This window comes from Lagenorhynchus albirostris, chromosome 6, assembly GCF_949774975.1.
Source record: "Lagenorhynchus albirostris chromosome 6, mLagAlb1.1, whole genome shotgun sequence".
NCBI lineage: Eukaryota > Metazoa > Chordata > Mammalia > Artiodactyla > Delphinidae > Lagenorhynchus > Lagenorhynchus albirostris.
In genome coordinates, this window is record NC_083100.1 from 72,255,641 (window position 1) to 72,275,640 (window position 20,000).

A 20,000-nucleotide genomic window follows, 5' to 3' on the forward strand; every position below is an offset into this window, starting at 1 on the left:
TAACATGAGTTTGAGTGAAACGGCACATTTCAGGGAAACCGATCCGTGCTAACAGATTTTTATTGTGCAAGACGGGTAGATAACATGTAGTTTTTCTGGTGAGCGGTTCCCAAAATAACCTTACAGTAGCTTATCACACGGAATGCAGCGTAGAGTCACAATGACCACATATGCACCAGAACTCTCCCAGCAGGAATGAAATCCAAGCCAAATTAAGTAGCTCTCATCATAATGAAAACTTAGCAGCCTGGCATTGAGTGTGGCTACACCTGTTAGGGGGAAAATCTGATACTCAAAAGATGAGGACCAGTCAGCCAGCAGTTGGTCAAACATATAAAATGCAAGCATGCGTGGGAAAAGAGAAAGCGCTTTCTAGAAATCAAATTCCTGGACACACCTGCTCTCCCTCAATGTCTATAACTCTGCCTCGGGATCTGAATGACCTGTTAAAATTATGACCCTTACAAATCTTCTGGGAAAGGATTTGGTTCAGAACCCAAACTCAATCTTCAAAGGCACTTCCCAGGAGAAAGCTCACGAATGTATTTAGTTTCTCAGGGCCTCCAGGTTGCTGTTTCTTCTAAACCATATCACTTCTCTGACCCATTCCCAAGGCAGTAACATCTGCCCCACCTGGGTTAAGTGGGGCCTTGCTGGCTCACGCCCACCATGCTTGCTCAGCTCAACTCAATCCTGGACACATACCTGTTTCCTTCTTGCTTCCCTTTCCTCCCTCTCGGCTTTTCTTCAGCACAGCCTTTAACATTTTCAACACTCTTTCGCTTCTAAAGAGAAAAGGAGAAGAGAGAAGAGGAATTAAGTATTATAAATTGGAATGTAACTTGCATATTGACACAAACAGTGACTTGTCTTCAAACAAACAGATCACTTAGGATAATATTAAGGTACCTTGAGTTTTACATTAATTTTCTATGAATAAACTAACATGGGGAACTAAATGCTAAGACACAAGGAGTGTTTTATAATGTTTAATGAAGTGATCAGAAGTTCACCGTCTTGTTATAAATTAAAAAAAACAACAACAGCGCATTCTCAGCATTCCACATCTAATTAAGGTTATGAGGCTAAATCTGGACACATTACTGTAAGATATCTGGCATAGGAATGTGGGTCTCCCAACCCCCATTCATCAAAAGAAAACATTAAGACAGAATCAAAAAGATAATGGTTAAGAAGGAAAGCTACATGGTTAAAGGCATGTTTTACAGGTGCTACTGATTATTTAACCATAAGGAAAACATTGTGGAAGGTTAATCAGAATGAAACATACCTTAAAAACATTTGCAAAATAAATACAGTGGGAACACATTTCAACACTGATGTCTGGGGTGTCTGATCAAACAGCACACACTGCAATGGGTTTTTACCACATATTGTTATGACTTTTGGGCAGGGGTGGGGGGAGGTAAGAAGAACAGGCCCACGGCTGAATCCTTTAAATAATGAGCTGTATTTTTAAGCAGGGTTGTACTGAGCACATAAAAACAACACAATGGCCCAGGCCTAAGGTGAAACATAAAACCACCCCTCCAGCAAAGAGACAGACAAAAGGACCATTATTTCATCAGTTAGTCAGTCTCCTCCAGCTCTCTCTTCCCTCCACTAACTCTGATGAGATGGCTAGACAAAGCAAAAACAGTAACAAATCTGAGTGGGTTGTGTTACCATCACACCCTTGTTAACGCACTAAGGAGAAGCAGGTAGAAGAAGGCAAGTAGCTTACTGCTGAAGAAAACAAAGAGGGGGATGACTCCTCTGTAGAAAACCTGCCTTGTTAGCATCAACGCTTCCAGTGGTCTCTGTATAACCCCCCGCACAAGTGCTCGACCCCAGAGTTGAGCCGAGGTTTTGTGGAGCCCACTGAGAGGGAGGAAGGGTCCCAAAGTGCTGCCATGCACAACATAAGCACCCAGGGTGACCTTTCTTATCATTGGGTCCAGGCCTGTATTTATTTTTCCAAGCCCTTGTTTTCCTGATGAAGAAACAGAGACCCTGGGAGGCTGACTTGCCCCAGGGTCACGAAGCTAATTAACAGCAGGGCCAGAATCCAAATCTGCGGACTCCCAGCAAGGGTCCTTCTTCCCCAGTGCTGGCCTCTCTGCTTAGAGCAATGAAAGCTTTGGGAAACAGCAATCAAACAATCAAAAAAATTAACAACAAACCAACCAACCTGAAAGATACTAGGAAGTAAATATCTTAAGCATAATTTGGAAAAAGCCATAGTGAAGGCTATTAGGGTTAAATCATCTTACAAACAAGTCTTTACACACAAAAGGAGCATGGCTTAGAGCCTAATTCTTTTTAAAAATGCTACTTGAATGGACCCCTGTGAAAAGACTTGGGTTTCACGTAAAGGGCAAACACTGAATCTGGAAGTGGGCCACAGTGTGCTTCCATAGGAGAGCTGTGGAAACACAAATTTCTCCTGACAGCCATGCTTGAAGGAAACAATGCAAAATGTTGTGGCATAAAAAACGGTAGGAAGAATTAAAAAATAAATAGATGCCTGGTAAGCACAGACATTTTCTTCTCCAAATTAAAAAAAAAAAAAAAAATCAACCAACCCTTCAGGGTTTGTCATTTAGCAAAGACTACATACTAAAGAAATAAGAAGAAATAAGAGAAAAATATCAATGGAGCCAGGCCAGCAAAGCTTGGCCAAGGTCCTTAGGGAACTTTTCCCCGTGTTTCCCTGGATCACTGAACAGCTCAGGCCCCACCACAGCAGTGAAGCTGCCCCCTGATTAATGACCTTTGTCACCACCAACCCACAACAGATCTACAATGCCACTTGGAATACACAGCCCACAGGGCAAAGACTGGCAGACACGGACTTGGGCATCTCATCCCAGACGCCTTAGATGTCTATTTTTCGGAGCTCAGCTGTTTTCAGGATAGTGAAATCTTCCCCATCAGTGATCTCAAGTGAAGAGGCTATCAGATATTCGCTGTAAGTTCTTCTCCCAGTTCTAGTTTTCCTCCCTAAATAATAACTCAAGGGAAAGAGCTTAAATTTATACTCTAAAAGATATTCAAACTGCACATGGAGAAACTTTAACTGATTATATATCTGGGTGCAAAAATTAAGGAACCCCCATACACACACAAGCTAGAAAGGAAAAAAAAGACTGCTCCCCGTGGGTTAAATTCTGAAATTAATACAGATCAGAGTAGAGCTGTGCAAAGTCCCAATCAGTCATGGCCTGAAAAATGTAACTGGAACGTGACACTCATCAACAGACCCTTTAAAGACTATGCCCATCTGAAGCGAGGTGGTCAGAAAAAGCAACTATAGTAATAGGCTGGAGGGGCCAACAGTGGCAGTATAGTCCAGAGAAGATTATCTGCACACCTGACAGTACCTGTGAACTTATAAATACATACTCCCACATCCAGTTCTGGAAATAAACCCATCAGGCTATCGGACCCAGTGCTATTAAACACTGGCATCATAACTACTTCCCCTTCTTCTGATCCTGTTCTCAATGAGCAGTGCCTCTTAATTTGGCTTTTTAACCTAACAACAGTGGGGGAGAGTGTGCTGGTCTAGTCCACCCAACACAATTGTCTAGCTTGTTGACAGACATGCTTCTGGGAATAAATTAATAAACCAGTGCTCTGGCTTTAAACAAAAGCTCTCATGAGCTTTGTTCAAGGGAATCACTTTGCCGAGTATCATCTATTTAAGACATAAGGAATATTAAGTTTCTGATTCCAGTTTGAGTACCAAAAGGAAGACAGTGGTAAATTCTTGAAAGCAAATGCCACCATGAAGCAGTCTTATGAGGGCAGCCAGTGGGCTCTCCCTGAATGACACCTTCTGCATCACTTCCCTTCCTGTAGCAACTTCAACTCCTGACAATTTTCCCCTAAAAAGGGTGAACACTGCCCTGCTACAGAAGTGAACCACATAGAAACGATGCAAACCAGCCTTCCAGACACACAAAAAGAAACTGCCAGAAGCTATCAAGTTCCTACTAGAGGACCATACATGTAAGGAAGTTCTTATGGACAAGCATAATAGGATAAAACAAGAAAGGCTGTCCTTTTTCACTTTAAACACTATAGATCAAAAGGCACAGGTGTAACTCAAATAAATACTGGCCAAATAGAATCCCTCAATTTCTGCCCCATAAAACTTTAGCCTCTATCACACAAGTAGTATAAATACATGGCTGGATTTAAGGATTTAAAAATAAATCTTTGATGGCACTTCCCTGGTGGTATAGTGGTTAGGAATCCGCCTGCCAATGCAGGGGACCCGGGTTCGAGCCCTGGTCCAGGAAGATCCCACTTGCCACGGAGCAACTAAGCCTGTGCACCACAACTACTGAGCCCGCACGCTGAAACTACTGAAGCCCGCGCCTAGAGCCCGTGCTCCGCAATAAGAGAAGCCACCGCAATGAGAAGCCCGCGCACCGCAACGAAGAGTAGCCCCTGCTCGCCGCTACTAGAGAAAGACCGCATGCAGCAAGGAAGACCCAATGGAGCCAAAACTAAATTAATTAATTAAAAAAAAAAGAATGAATAAGTCCTATTTAAAAATAAAAAATAAATAAAAATAAACCTTTGAAAAAGTAGAGAACTTCAGCTCTCGTTTCTTTATATATTTTTGAGGAAGAGAGAAAAGACCAGCCTCTAGATTACAACTGAAATGATCTAATGGGAGAAAATTTCCTATAATGTTCATTTCAAAGAAAGTAAAATGAGTATATGACATTACCTTTAGGTCAATCATCTGAAGTCACCTAAATTTCCTTATTTTTCTACTATCATTCGACATCTAAGTTTCCCAAATGCCACAGATGCCATAGATTCTTCTTTTCAAAACCCACAGAAGTTAAACCAACTATTGAGCTTACTTTTACTTCTTAGATTTCTCCTTTAACACATAAACTCTTTGGAGATAGGCACAATGTCTCCATGTTATGTGTTAAAGCATTCTGCAGTGATTACAAAGGTATATAACAAAAGATATCCTAGATTAAACAGTGAGATGATTTAAAAATAAGAGAAAAACCTATTTCAGTTTGCAATCCCAATGGCAGCATCATAACCATGACCACCTTGTCTGAAATCATAGAATAACACCAGCCTTAAAACTTTCCTCTTCTGGAGTGCCATAACACCTATTTATGAAATTTCAAATTGACTCCGTGAGCTGAGGGCAGGGACTATGTTTATTCTTTAATAGATACAAACAGAAGCCGGAACACAGCCATCCCACACACTCTGTTCTCAATATTTGTTGACAGATTTAACTAGGCTGCAATGAACACAGATGAGGCATTTCCTCCAAATCAAGCAATTAACCAACATTCATAGCAGTTTATAAATTACAAAGAATATTCCTATATATTCTCATTTGCAAGGAATGCAAGAAAACAGTTAAATCCAAGAGATACTTGGGAGGAAAATGCTGCATTTCATAATGTCCCTTCATGTCCACACCTGAGTCAGCCTTAAAATCTCAAGATAATAAACCCTTATTATCCAGTTATCCTGGACACCTAAACACACGCTCTGTGCTCACTCCACTAAAAGGAGCTTCTTGCATCAAACCATCCATCTGACCTCAAAGCAAAGCAGTCTCAGAAGGTGCCTCCTTTCTTTTGCCAAAATAAATAAAGACAGAGTAGCAATATCTACAAGTGAAACACTGGAAAGTAAGATGCACAGGATCATTAAGAAAATTTTTTTTTTAATTTAAGAGAAGAGATACATCAAAAACATCCTCAATTTTAGGGGCTCAAAAACGTCTCAACCTAATAAGACCAAGACTCACCTACACGATAGCCATGTCTTCTGTAGTACTGCCTTTAGAACTTTCCTTTGCATTGGCAACCTTTAGTGTTTATCAAAAGAAAGGAAATGGGTGGTGGTGATGGGTGGGGAGGTGCTGTCTAAAGCAGCCTACAGAATAAATAATATAGTAGAGAGGAAGTAAGAGAAAACAAAGCAGGACAGAGACCACAAAAGGAAACAAAGCCCTGCTAGAGGCGGCAATGGCTGCTGCTGGAAATTCACGGAAAACTGCCTTCTAGAAGCTTCCTGAAAGCAACAGCCATATCTTGACACTCTTTTAAAGATCCCAGGAGGCTGGGGAAAAACCAACTCTTGATGAATACTTGAAATTCTAGGAGGTCTCTCTCCCATTCCACCCACACACACACACACACACACACCCCCCCCCGCCGGGGTAGTAGAAGGAGCGTAGGAATTAGGAGACCTGGTCCTGGCATTGTGACTGGGAACATGTTACCAAACTTCTCTAGGATTCAGACGCCTCGTCCAGGAAAGCTGGTGGGGAGGAGAAGGGGTTATTGACCAAGAAACCAGAAAGCAATTGTGATGGTAAGTAAAAAAGCGGCCCTTGGTATTGCTTAACATGCAGAGCTGGGAAACAGGACATCATTCGGCTGTGACTTACCCGCTAAGACACATCGGCCCAACCATTTGGTCCTCTTTCTTCAAAGCCATTCTACAAATTGTGCCTCTAATTCTGCTGTTCTTTTCTTTAGAGTTAGGTTTGTCTTATACTCAAACCTGACGTCTTTTTGCCTAAGTCATTAAAAGCAAAGTAAATTTACAGTCACAAGTAATATGAATGTAAAAGAGTTCTGGGCATGAGGTTTGAACTCAAATGTTTAAGTTCTGATGCACAAGATTAAGTGGAAATTCCCTATTAGATTGAAATCATTTTCAACCCATATTTAAAAGACTCTGTAGAAAGATATACAAGTTGTTTTGAGAAAAGTGTCCTTAAATATCTAACTCTCCTAAGGCAGTATTTCAAGCTGCTAAAAAATTACTATATACAAGTTTGTTTAAAGACGTTTTCATTTTGATAACACTTGGCAAAAAAGAAATCTCACTTTCGGAAGAAAATATGAAGCAGCTACCTGTTTCTGGCTACAAGAGCCATTTTTCTAGATTGTGAAGGGATTTGTTCCATTCAACTTTGAACACTATCTCATCCATAAAGCCTTCCCAGGCCATGATAGTCAAAAGGTATCTTTAATTCCACATCCCACTTTGTACTTACAGATGGTTATCAATCAAAATCACAGTAAAAAATGTTGAACTCTACAAATCCCCCGTGGCACCTAAAGAAGTACCTTACATGCAACAAACACTAAATAAATCTCCTTAAATGAAAGAATAGCAGGGTTGTTACGGAGGGGGAATCAAAATCAATTCTCTCCCACAAGGGATTTGGACTAATAATGTAAGAATTCTTCTGATACCAAGTACTAATTTCCAAGTTTATGGCCCAAGTTATCTGACTTATACACGATGAACAGCACATCTCCATAGCAGGACCTGTTCTGTTACCAGGCCTTCAGAAGCACCAGCTGCAGGCAGGTTATATTTTGGCATTTCGAACATGCATACAGAAGGGATAAGTGTAATAACAGAAAACCTGAAAGCAATACATTCTGCCTCAAACCAGGAAGGGCTCAGACGGGGAAATAACCAAGGGCAGCGTTCCTGGCAATTATAATGCCTCCCAGGCCAATGGCTCTGGAGCACGACTGAGCACCAGTCTTGCAGAAAGCCTCTGCTCATCCAGAAGCTGTCTTCACCCGGACGTTCCCCAGCCAAGCACCCACCTCTCAACCTAACAGCAAGACACTACCTAACTAGAGGACAAAAGAACTGTGACATTATTACCATCACCACCACCATCCAGACAGTCATAGATACTTAATCTATCAGAGAAAGCAAAGACACTTCCCAAGCCCACTTCAAAACCCACCTCAAAAGCTTCCTCTTAGAAGCCTTCTGGGTCTTATTTTAATTGCTCACCCACCTGCTTCCTCCACTAGTCTGCGGGACTCTGGATGGCCAGACCTTGCTCTGCTTCACCAGCAAGCACAGTATGCTTTCTCACTTCAGTATCAATGGATACATCGGGGAGGAACATCATTTTTCCAGCTATAATTCTCAAAGGAAATAACTGTACCTCAAAACACACTGCCAGCCTAATAAATTTAGGTAAATATAACATCCTCATTTAAAATGCAAGGCCCATGGGACTTCCCTGGTGGCGCAGTGGTTAAGAATCCGCCTGCCAATGCAGGGGACACGGGTTCGAGCGCTGGTCCGGGAAGATCTCACATGCCGCAGAGCAACAAAGCCCGTGCACCACAACTACTGAGCCTGCGCTCTAGAGCCCGCGAGCCACAACTACCGAAGCCCGCGCACCTAGAGCCTATGCTCCACAACAAGAGAAGCCACTGCAATGAGAAGCCCGTGCACCACAACAGAGTAGCCCCCGCTCGCCGCAACTAAACCCTGCACGCAACAACAAAGACCCAGCACAGCAATCAGTCAATTTAAAATAAAAATAAAATAAAATGCAAGGCCCTGAGCATTGGAGGAACTTGTCCTGACTCTCCTGAGCCAGCAAGTGGCAGAGACAGGGTTACAACCCCATTTCCCAATTAAGGAATAAGCACTGGGCTAGCAATTGCAGGTTCTTCATTCTACACACATTCCTGAGTATCAACTCTGTGCCGACCAAAGAGGAGCACAAAGTATAACATGATGGAGGAGGAAGACAACACTGTCAACAAACATGGGCAGGAAGCTCCAAGTCCATGCCTCCATTTTCTCTATAAAGTAAAACTAAGGTACAAGAGGAGCAGAGAAGGTTCAGAATAGCCCTTGTAGGGGAAAGGAAGGCAAGCACAAGATGAGAAGGACAGCTGAACAGTTTTGATTGCCCAACCAAGGCTGCAGAGCAAGACACAGCACCAAATGATGAAAGTGGGCAACTCCATCCTCTGATGCTCAGCCCCAAGAAAGAACCACCCGGAGGACAAGAGGCTTGATCAGTAATCGGGTGTTTGCAGCACAGGTGCAACAAGATTGGTAAGGGTGCTCGTACAAGAGTACTCAGAGTGGCGTGCCATGGAATCAAGGCTGGACAGGAAGCAAGTGGAGGCCTGAGAGGAAGGACCAGCAGAGAGAACAGGGATGGTGTCTCAAAGAGATCAAAGAGCAAATACAGTCAGACTAAGTCACTGAGGAAGCTGAAAAAGGCTGTCTGGGCTTCTTAATTTTAAATCTTTGGATGTGGAACAACTCCAGACAATGTTAAAGCCCACATGATGGCCAACAGCATGGTCTGCTGAAGTGGAATGTCCTCAAGTGAAGGTTGGAAGCAAACAAGTCAAAGCACTTGATTCTTGGTCTGGGGAAGGGCCGTTCAGATGCTTCCTGCCGTAACAGAGACAGGATTAGGGATATCAACCACCCGAACAGCTCTTATTTACTAAGTGTTTACTGTGTATCAGGTAAGTGGAAGAGCTTTACATTCATATGTAATCTCATTTTATCCTTAAAAAAAAATCTATGGGACAGTTTTACTGATTCCTTTTTATTAAATAAGGAAGCAAAGGCTCAGAGGGATTAACAACTTTCCCAAGGTTACACAATTTGTAAAGGTGAAGCTGGGACTCGAACCCAGGTCTGCCTTGAAAGCTCAGGCTCTGACCTGCTGCCTCCAAAGTCCTCAATGAACTGAGGGAAGGTGGGACAGGGAGGTGACCAGGAGAGCACAGAATACAAGTCTAAAGGACACAGTGGCTTTTGCATGAGGGTGAAAGTACCGTTGTTATGGCTCCAGCTGAGGAGAGCTGGGAGAAAGCCAACGCTAAGCCACGGCGGCCATGAGGCCAAAAGCCCGTACAGAACCACCTAGGGTTTGAACATGAACCACAGACTTTGCATGTGGTCCCATCCTTTCTCACAGAGCTCCGTGCGGGATGTGACCAGGATCATAGGATGCTCCCCTGTGGAAGGTTTATAGCAACTGGAGACCCCAGTCCCAACCCTCATACGGTGGTTAGCTCGCTAACAACCACCCTGATTACATCCTCTTTTCTTTTCCCTTCTCCTTCCCGTTAAGTTTTCCACTTGTATCACACAACAGAGCTATGAACCTGACCACCTTCTTGGTGTGTGACAATTACAGGTCCCTGAGTAAAGGTAGGAGGCATTACATTAACAAAATGACCTTGGGCAAGTTATTTCACCTTTCACGGGCTCATCTGTCTAACAGGAACGCCGCTCCCTTTACCGTGTGACAGGACAATACCAAGTCTCTTCCACCTGTAGGTGCTATCACTGTAAGGGGGAAGATTTATTTCTTGTTCATAGGGCCACTGTCATCACAGTAGCTGATAAACCATCACCACAGATGAAAAAGGAACTCCTCTGAGGAGTCTACGGCATGGGTTGATGATACGCCTTTAGTATGAAAAGAGAAGAGACCTTGAAGACATGTCAGAAAGTCCATTTTTCAAAAAGTGTAAAGGTACTCAATCATCAGTGCCAGCTGAGTGAAGCCTGGTATCATAAATCTAAAGAAATTAAATGTTTTAAATTGCACTGCAACTGGCCTCAAAGTGAAAAAGGTCAGACAACCTCAAAGATGCCCCGTGAAAGGCAGCTATTCATTACACGAAGATTTCTTGCTTACGGAGCTGACAGACGGATCTTTCTCTTAAAGCCCCAGAATACAAGACGTCAAAATCCCTCCTCCACTTCTGTCAGTGACTTGCTAGGATGCTCTGAACAAGGTTTTAACCTCCCCAGGCCCTGATTTCATTAAGTTGGGAGTTTGCAATACCCATGTAGTTTTTTTTTAAACTCCCCCAGGTGATTCTGATGTTCAGCCAGCAACATGTATTTAACACTAATTATATTCCAGGCCCTGCTCTAAGCACTTTACTTTTATATATATACACACACACATATATGTATGTACACACACACACAGTCATTTAATCCTCACAACCGCCCTCTGGGGAAGGTACTATTAATGTCTCCATTCTGTGAAGGCACAGAGAGGCTGGGACTTGCCCAGGGTCATGTAGCTCATGGGGGCCCATCCAAGCAGTTTCGCTCCAGAGCCCGACCATGAAGTCCCTATTCTATGCCTACTTTTTTGGATAAAAATGAGAGACGAGCTCCCAGGGGCCTGGTGAGGTGGTGAAACAGACAAAACCGTCAAACAGGGGGAGAAAAATCATCTTTGGCCACACATACACGCGTGGACACACACACACACACACACAAACCCCCCCACCCCCAGAGAGGCATCCCATGCCTCAATCTATCTTGAAAAAGAGAATCTACCTCTATTGAAAGACACCTCCTGTCCACTCCCTCAAGTTCTGCTAGGCATCCATCTCATCAGTTACTTCAAACTACAGTGTTGTCAATGTGTATGATCTGGAGGCATCACACAACAATATACATGCAACGAAAAGAGCACACTCTTCAATTCATGAGCTTACAGGGGCAGAACACGGAGACGGGCCATACTGCCGACGAGGAAGATTATTTGGGGGCAGAGACCTGTGTCACATGGGCAATGCTTCCCCTATTCCCAACACTTACCCGGAAATTCAGAACTACGTTATTCAAGAGGGGAGCTCAAAAACACAGCAACAAAAAAAACTGCCCATTTCTCACTAGAATGAATTGTATGAAGCTTATTAAAAGGTGATGGGCTGGGGCAAGGAATGGACTGGTACCCAAGCTTTCCTTCTCTGGGCTGTTTTACACAGTCCAATAAATGTAATATGGTCTTAACCTTGGACATCAAGTTCTAAAATAAATTGGGGAATGCCTGCAGTGCTACTGCAGTGGAGAGCTGAATCAAATTCATACAAGCCACACAGGATCATCTCTTCCCACAGCTAAAGCAAATATCTCAACACACGGATCACGGTGCTCTTATCTGCACTTTGTAAGGGAAACCATTCTGGGCCATAAACATTTGGCTGCAGGGCAATCTCCAAGTGCGACTGCCACGGGGGCCCATGAGAAAGATCACATGGGAACAGGTGTTGGCTACATTTTTTAATCCATTCCAACAGCCCCAAAATGGGGGAATACCAGAGCTCTAGACGATAAAAGCCAAAGACAACTCATGCTAGGAAATAAAAGCCAAACATGTAGAGTTTTGTTTTGTTTTTTAAATGTTAACAAATCCAGTCTCCAAGGAAGATAGGAAAGATAATACAAGGGTGTCATCCAAGGCAGGAGCATGTGACCTTTTAAGTGCCACGGGCTGCTTCAGCCGTCTAGACCCTCCAATCAGAATGTTCCCGAGCGATTCTGACATAGAAAATGCGATTACAAAGAAAATCAATTATATTGAAACGACATCAAAATATTTAGAAAGCAATCTGTGATAACAGTAATGTGTGCTTCTTAATGCATAAATAACATGACACAAGAGCAGGTCTAAGAGCTACTGTAGTTTTCTGAGCAGTGGTAGCCATAACTGATAGCTTAAAGTATCTCCCACAATGTGATACAAAAGTGTGTAATTTCTAAGTGGCAAAGCCACAGGTGCTGACAGTACATGGTTTATGGGCCCCTTTCATGATTGGAGGGAAAAAAACACATTTTGGCTAGAGGATAGTGAAAATAAAGATGTACTTTTTTTTCTTCACCCACTCACCCACATTCACAGATCCTCTGAAGTGCATCGAATGACCCTAAGGGTTAGGGACCCTGACCCAGAGAATCAGAGTCAGACCCAACAGAACAATTACTCAGACTTGCCAAAAGTTCTGCTAATAGCCCAGGAGTTTCTAGAGAAACAGTTCTAGAGAAACAGTAGCTCAGTTTTACACCACTCATGGAACAACCGAAATTCAGGAAATTAAATGGTAACTTACTAACTGGCACACGTTAGCAAGACTGGGTGTTCCACATATGCACCACTCTTAACATTTAAATGCCAAGTTCCATGATTAGTTTTCAGAGTAGTCTGTAGAAGTTCTATTTAACAAGGAAGTCCATCACCACCAAATTACTAACTCACAACAGCCAGCCTGGCGCTGAGAGAGAGAGAGAGAGAGAGAGAGAAAGAGAGGAGGGAGAGAGAGGAGGGAGAGAGAGGAGGGAGAGAGAGGAGGGAGAGAGAGGAGGGAGAGAGAGGAGGGAGAGAGAGGAGGGAGAGAGAGGAGGGAGAGAGAGGAGGGAGAGAGAGGAGGGAGAGAGAGGAGGGAGAGAGAGGAGGGAGAGAGAGGAGGGAGAGAGAGGAGGGAGAGAGAGGAGGGAGAGAGAGGAGGGAGAGAGAGGAGGGAGAGAGAGGAGGGAGAGAGAGGAGGGAGAGAGAGGAGGGAGAGAGAGGAGGGAGAGAGAGGAGGGAGAGAGAGGAGGGAGAGAGAGGAGGGAGAGAGAGGAGGGAGAGAGAGGAGGGAGAGAGAGGAGGGAGAGAGAGGAGGGAGAGAGAGGAGGGAGAGAGAGGAGGGAGAGAGAGGAGGGAGAGAGAGGAGGGAGAGAGAGGAGGGAGAGAGAGGAGGGAGAGAGAGGAGGGAGAGAGAGGAGGGAGAGAGAGGAGGGAGAGAGAGGAGGGAGAGAGAGGAGGGAGAGAGAGGAGGGAGAGAGAGGAGGGAGAGAGAGGAGGGAGAGAGAGGAGGGAGAGAGAGGAGGGAGAGAGAGGAGGGAGAGAGAGGAGGGAGAGAGAGGAGGGAGAGAGAGGAGGGAGAGAGAGGAGGGAGAGAGAGGAGGGAGAGAGAGGAGGGAGAGAGAGGAGGGAGAGAGAGGAGGGAGAGAGAGGAGGGAGAGAGAGGAGGGAGAGAGAGAGCGCGCGAGAGCGAGAGAGAGAACGAGCGCGAGAGAGCGCGCTGTAGAAATTTACAGCGTGAGACAATATTCAAAACCAGGAAAGCCAGGGTGAATATTGGGGACAAGTGTGTTTTACATCACTTTTATTGTTTTCATGGATGCTCTTCTTACCCTTTTAAAAGGTATTTAAGGTCTAGCAAGTATAGTCTTCCAGTTAACTGGATCAGGGTTCCTAGTAAGACTGGTACCCAAGGCTTGGCCTCTTCTGCCCTCTCTGCTTCATACAGCCAGGCCATTCCCCAGCTGCATGCCTTCACAGGGGATGCCCTATGAAGATAAATATAATTCAGAGTCCAAAATACATGGACTTACACTGGGCCACTGCCAATTTCTCATGGATCCTGGGTGACTGAGACGGTTTTTGTTTCCATGATTAGGAACCTACAACAACAGCTGCAAAAGTGTAATACTTTTGCTAGACTAATAAAATTACCTAAATCTGGCTCACTGTTTCAGCTGTGGCACCAGCCACACTTCCCAGAAAGATGAAAGCCTTGTGCGGTTTCCAGAAGGGCTGGGATGGTAGCTCTGATCTAAACTGGAGGCATTCAACCCCAACCCAACAGCAAAAAACACATCGACTAAGTTCTGAATTACAGAATTCCTATGCATGGAGATTACAAACGTCATTTTTAAAGTCAGATAAAACTTTAATCAAACCTGTGAAGTTCAAGCTTTACACTTGAAGTTAGGTGACATGCCAGGTATGAACATCAGATTTTTTTTTTTCTCTAAAACACACTGACAGGTTCAATGCAGGCCCTTTAACTCTGCAGTGAAACCTTTGATCATGGATTCTGTCACCACCTCTCGACACATACACACAAGTATGAAACATATCTCAGACCTAAGGAACAAAATCGGTATTGTGAAGTGGCACGGAAACCACACTTGCGCATACATATACACAGAGATCGCTCTCCTTTCAAGTTGGGGGGTGAGGGGCTGAGTTGCAGAAACTACAGTCTCCAAACTGGAAAGGTTCCTTATACACAGTACACGAACACAGTTACAAAGTTATTTCCTAAATATGTGTGTGGTCCCAATGCCTTCTTAAAGGAAAAGCAGCCCAATTAGAACCCAGTGGAACACATGTTTCTTGAATGACTGAATTAGAGACAGTAGATGTGAAGCTGTTCTAGATAAAATGAAGATGTTGCACAGATGTACTAAGTTGTCACAGTCTCACTGAAACATCTTTCTGGTACAGAAAAATATGCGCGTCTGCAACAGAGCTGGATATAAAATAATAAATACCTGGCCCTTGTCTTTATGTAGTCCAACTTCCCAAGCCAATTCCCTTATTCCTTCTCACAAACCTAATAAAGCCCATATTTCAATGTACTGATAACTCACTGAAAACCACAAAGCCATTCATTTCCAATTCAGACTTATGTTATGACTTCTTACAATTATCTCTTATCAACACTGTAAATCTGTAACAAACAGAAGAAGACCTTTACTCCATGAATCCGACAAACCACCATAAAAATAACAGCAGAGGTGAGGACACAAACGCACCCAGGAGCAGGCACCGTTACGTTTTCCACTGTGAAGTGTCTGGTTTGGTCCTCACAGCAAGGAGGAGGCAGGGACTATAATTGTCCTCTCTGATGAAAGGAGGGGATAAAGAAAGTGAGAGTCAGAGAAACTTCGTAGCCTGCCCAGGCCACACCTTCCCTCTTAACACGGCACTCCATTTCTTCTCTTGAAGAACATTAGACCCTCACTTTTGGCACCCTGACCCTTGGATCCCGAAATTAAATGATGTACAAGACCAGCCTCTATTGCACAGCATGGGGCCTAAAGACAGGATATATAAAACCAATTTGTCACTGTGGAATTTAGAAACCATTAAACCTTCACTAAAGAGAACCCTCTCCTCAGAGGACCATGTTACCAAACTATGATGGAAAAGGGAGAACGAGGACGGAAAACAAAGAGCATTTCCTTCTCAGGACAGGGCAAGAGGAGAGAGCTATGAGGAAACAAAATGCAGAACCGTCTGTGCCAGGATTTAGGGATTGTTTTGGTACAGCACATCTTGAAGTCCATCCTCCTAAGATCAATCAAACAGAAGAAAAAACTTCAGTAGACTCTGCTTTAATTCACTTGCCTAGACCTAAATACGTACTATCTGGTTTCAGAGATCATATCCTCATCTGTTCCAAAAGTTATATTCAGAACTAAGAGCAAAAATCAGATCTATATATACTATTCTCATTAACAAGGTTTTTACTTGGAAGGGACTTTTCTGCCTTTATTACTGCAAGCACACGAATGATTCAATCAGCACGATCAGAGGTCCAGAAGACTTTATATTTTCACATGCTGTTATTTAAAACCAAAAAAAGAGGCTCATCTGGGGCTTCCCTGGTGGCGCAGTGGTTGAGAGTCTGCCTGCCGATGCAGGGGATGCGGGTTCGTTCCCCGGTCCGGGAAGATCCCACATGCCGCGGAGCAGCTGCGCCCGTGAGCCATGGCCGCTGATCCTGCGCGTCCGGAGCCTGTGCTCCGCAACGGGAGAGGCCACAACAGTGAGAGGCCCGTGTACCGCAAAAAAAAAAAAGGCTCATCTGGGCTGGCCAACTGTATCAACTTCCACAACTAAACAGAATTTCTCAAAATTGTCTCTGAATTTTAAAGCACTTTCCCATAAAAACCCTGCAAGGGTAAGCAGCATGACACTACCATCCTTATCTCAGGCTACCCAGCTAGTGCACAGCTAATAGGAAAACAAGGAATTGAACCCAGATGAAGCCACAGAAGACATAGACCATGGTTTTGCCATTTAAGAGTCTTGTGTTTACCACCTACTATGTTAAAAAAAAAAAATGCGCACACACACACACACACACACACACACAGAGAAATCTGGGTAAGACCCAGTTCCTGCCTTCAACACAGTCAACCTACTCACTAGAAATCTAAATCTGGGGCATCATGGGAACATAACAAGACAGAGTGACATGACAGTAAAGGCTTTGGAGGCAGGCAGTCAATCCATAGGGTTAAAATCCCCAAATCCTAACCCACCATGCTTTACCTACCCTGTGATCCTGAGCCTGTAACTTAAACTCTCTAAACCTTAGAATCCTCCTTTGTAACAGAGATGACATACTACAGAATAACTAAGAATTAGAAACAACATGACAAGTACCTAGGACCCTGCCTAGCAAGAAATGTATATGACATAAATGGTCCCACGTTATTACATCTGCTTATACAGCCCAACTACAACTTTTAAAGCCCAATTAAATGTCACTGGAATGGCCTTTTCCTTTCTTATTTGGGATATTAAAATGATAGAACTTGGGCTTCCCTGGTGGCGCAGTGGTTGAGAGTCCACCTGCTGATGCAGGGAACATGGGTTTGTGCCCCGGTCCGGGAGGATCCCACATGCCGCGGAGCGGCTGGGCCCGTGAGCCATGGCCGCTGAGCCTGCGCGTCCGGAGCCTGTGCTCCACAACGGAAGAGGCCACGCAGTGAGAGGCCCGCGTACCGGGGGGAAAAAAAAAAAAAAAGAACTTAATCGCCAATTACGATATGGAGCTGACTGAGTGAGGGAGGGTGAAGGATGAGTCACACATTTCTGGCTTGAACAGTGCCAATGACCAAAGTGGGAAAAGCAGACAGAAGCATGGGGGTGAGGGAACTTTGGGGGGTGGAGAGTGGAAAGCAGGCAATAATTAGGAGGAAAATGAGTTCAGTTTGGATAGCTCAAGTTAAAAGTACGTATGAGTCATCCAAGTAGAAATGTCCAAAAGATTGTTTAAGACAAAGGTAAACTCAGAGAAGGACTTGGGGGTGATTAACATGTGGGTGGTGGCTAAAGCCACAGGAATATTGAAGCTCCCCAAAGAGGCTGAGCAGACTAAAAGCAAACCACCAAGGATGCAAGCCCAGGGAACATGAACATTAACAGCAGGAAGAGTAGGGCCTAGGAAGAAACGAAAGGAGAAAAGTAGGAAAAATGCAAAGGAACCCAAAGGAGAAAGTTTCAAATGAGGAGTGATCAATATATCAAGTGCTACAGAAAAGTCACATCACAAGTCTTATTAGAGGCCATGTGTGACCTTAGGAGCAGTTTCTATAAAGTTGAGGTGATGGAAACCAGACAGCAGATCATCTGTAAGGTCTCTCCCTAAATGGTAAGGTTCTTTGATTTCCAAATAGACACCCACCGTTCTCCAAACCCATCAAATTATTAAAACCAACAACAACAGATTGCAAAGGTTTTTTCCCCAGAGAAAAGGAAATTTGCAAAAGAGACATAGTTAAAACCCACAAAAGCCATTTAACATGATCTTTGCTATTAAGCTCCTATTTCCTTGAAGCTGGTCCCCAGGGAAAGAGAAAGGAAAAATTAGCTTAAATTCTCTACCACCCAAAAACTGGAGGAGGAAAAAATGTCTAACTTACTAAATTTCCTGTCCAATAACTCTCTTAGCACAGTGCATATAAATTACTATTTCAACATTATTTTGAGAAATGTGTTACCACAAGTCGGAAAGGCTTTGGTTTCAATATGCAAATCCCTGCATACAGTGGTAAAAATTCCATTTAAGCAGATTCCCACCTGGATTTCTAAATAAGCCTAAGCTCTCGTTAAATTTAGTAAGTTGTTCTTCAGTGTCACCTTCCTCATTCCTTGTATACTTACAGCCATAGAAAGTGTTGTCCTATGCAATTTTAAATAAAAGTTATAAAATGGTTCTACGATGCAAATTATGGCACTACAAGGGACTGCTCGCCTTGGCAGTATAAACTGGTCACACTAGTTAGCAGAGTTCAAAAATAATGCCCCCAAACATCTGCTCAGGCTCAGAAAGAGGTTTTTGTTTTAAGTCTACTCCACATACAAATACCTTTCAAGAAGTTACGCACCATCACCTCTTGAGGAGCTTCTTAAAACACACACACACAGATAGCAGGGACGCCCACCCCATCCCCCAAATTCTAGTTCAGCAGACCTAGGGTGAGCCCTGGTGCCCTAATCTTTGAAACCTCACAGGAGATTATGATGTGTACTCCCCTGCCATGTGCCTGTTGAGAAGTTTTTACCTTCTGGCAGGATTCCCACAAAGTTGAGGTGGGGGACAATTGGCCACTGTGTTCTTCATGGACGAGCCAGGCACGGCAGGAGGGGTGAGCACAGAACATGAAATCCCAGGAGTAAGCCATGCTGGACAGATGGCAGAGCGCACCTGCACGTCACATGCATGTCTCAAGAACACTCAGACGTTTGGAAGCAGCTTTAACCTTGACCCCATCTCCTACGGGGGAGCATTTCCAGCACCCACAGAAAAGAGATCCAGGGCAGAGCCTCCAATGTCCCTAGTCAACCGTTCCATCCTGGACCTCCTGGGGATCCCTACTCCACAGCCTCAACCGTAAGCACCTGAGCATGGATAACAACAGTCCTCCAAGCTGTGCGCACTTAGGATGGGATTAGAGACTCCGTTCTCAGCCAATTCTCTCTCTCCTTAAAGGAAAGAGGGAATATTTGAGTCCTACTATATGCTCCACACTGCAGATAGGGAATACAAACAAAAAAGGAGAAACAGAACAAACTCTTAACCATCAGGAGCCTCCGGCCTCACCAAACCCCTTGTAGTAGGTATTTCTGTTTCACAATTTACATGTAAGACTGCAGTACAGGAAAACCATAGTACAGGAGAAGTTTAGCAACTTGCTTAAAGTTCCTAAGGCCCAGGAGGGGAAGGACACACTCAGAAGAGGTTAACAAGACAGTATGTAGAGGGGCTTCCCTGGTGGCACAGTGGTTAAGAATCTGCCTGCCAATTCAGGGGAAACGGGTTGGAGCCCTGGTCCGGGAAGATCCCACATGCTACAGAGCAACTATGCCCACGTGCCACAACTACTGAGCCTGCGCTCTAGAGCCCATGAGCCACAACTACTGGGTCTGCGTGCCACAACTACTGAAGCCCATGCGCCTAGAGCATGTGCACCGCAACAAGAGAAAGCCCACGTGCAGCAACGAAGACCCAACACAGCCAAAAATAAATAAATTTGTTAAAAAAAAAAAAAAGACAGTATGTAGAGCAGATGGGAGATGGAACCCAAGCCATTGTAACTGCTGTGGCCCTAAAAAGCCAACCTGGGGGGGCTTCCCTGGTGGCGCAGTGGTTGAGAGTCCGCCTGCCGATGCAGCAGACACAGGTTCATGCCCCGGTCCAGGAAGATCCCACATGCCGCGGAGCGGCTAGACCCGTGAGCCATGGCCTCTGAGCCTGAGCATCCGGTGCCTGTGCTCCGCAATGGGAGAGGCCACAGCAGTGAGAGGCCTGCGTACCGCA

At 44.3% G+C, this 20,000-nt stretch overlaps 1 protein-coding gene across 7 annotated transcripts in view; it reads right to left on the reverse strand.

Annotated features, from left to right (window-relative positions):
* Positions 1-20,000, reverse strand: part of TANC1 (tetratricopeptide repeat, ankyrin repeat and coiled-coil containing 1) — a 231,026-nt gene that overhangs the window by 156,164 nt on the left and 54,862 nt on the right. For 6 of the 7 annotated variants that reach the window (XM_060152815.1, XM_060152816.1, XM_060152819.1 and 3 more), the window contains one exon: positions 706-785. The exons of the other annotated variant lie outside the window; for it this stretch is intronic. In XM_060152815.1, coding sequence (XP_060008798.1) covers positions 706-766 — 61 coding nt within the window. In that variant the 5' untranslated portion in view covers positions 767-785. The remainder of the gene's footprint in view (positions 1-705; positions 786-20,000) is intronic. 7 annotated transcript variants of the gene reach the window in all.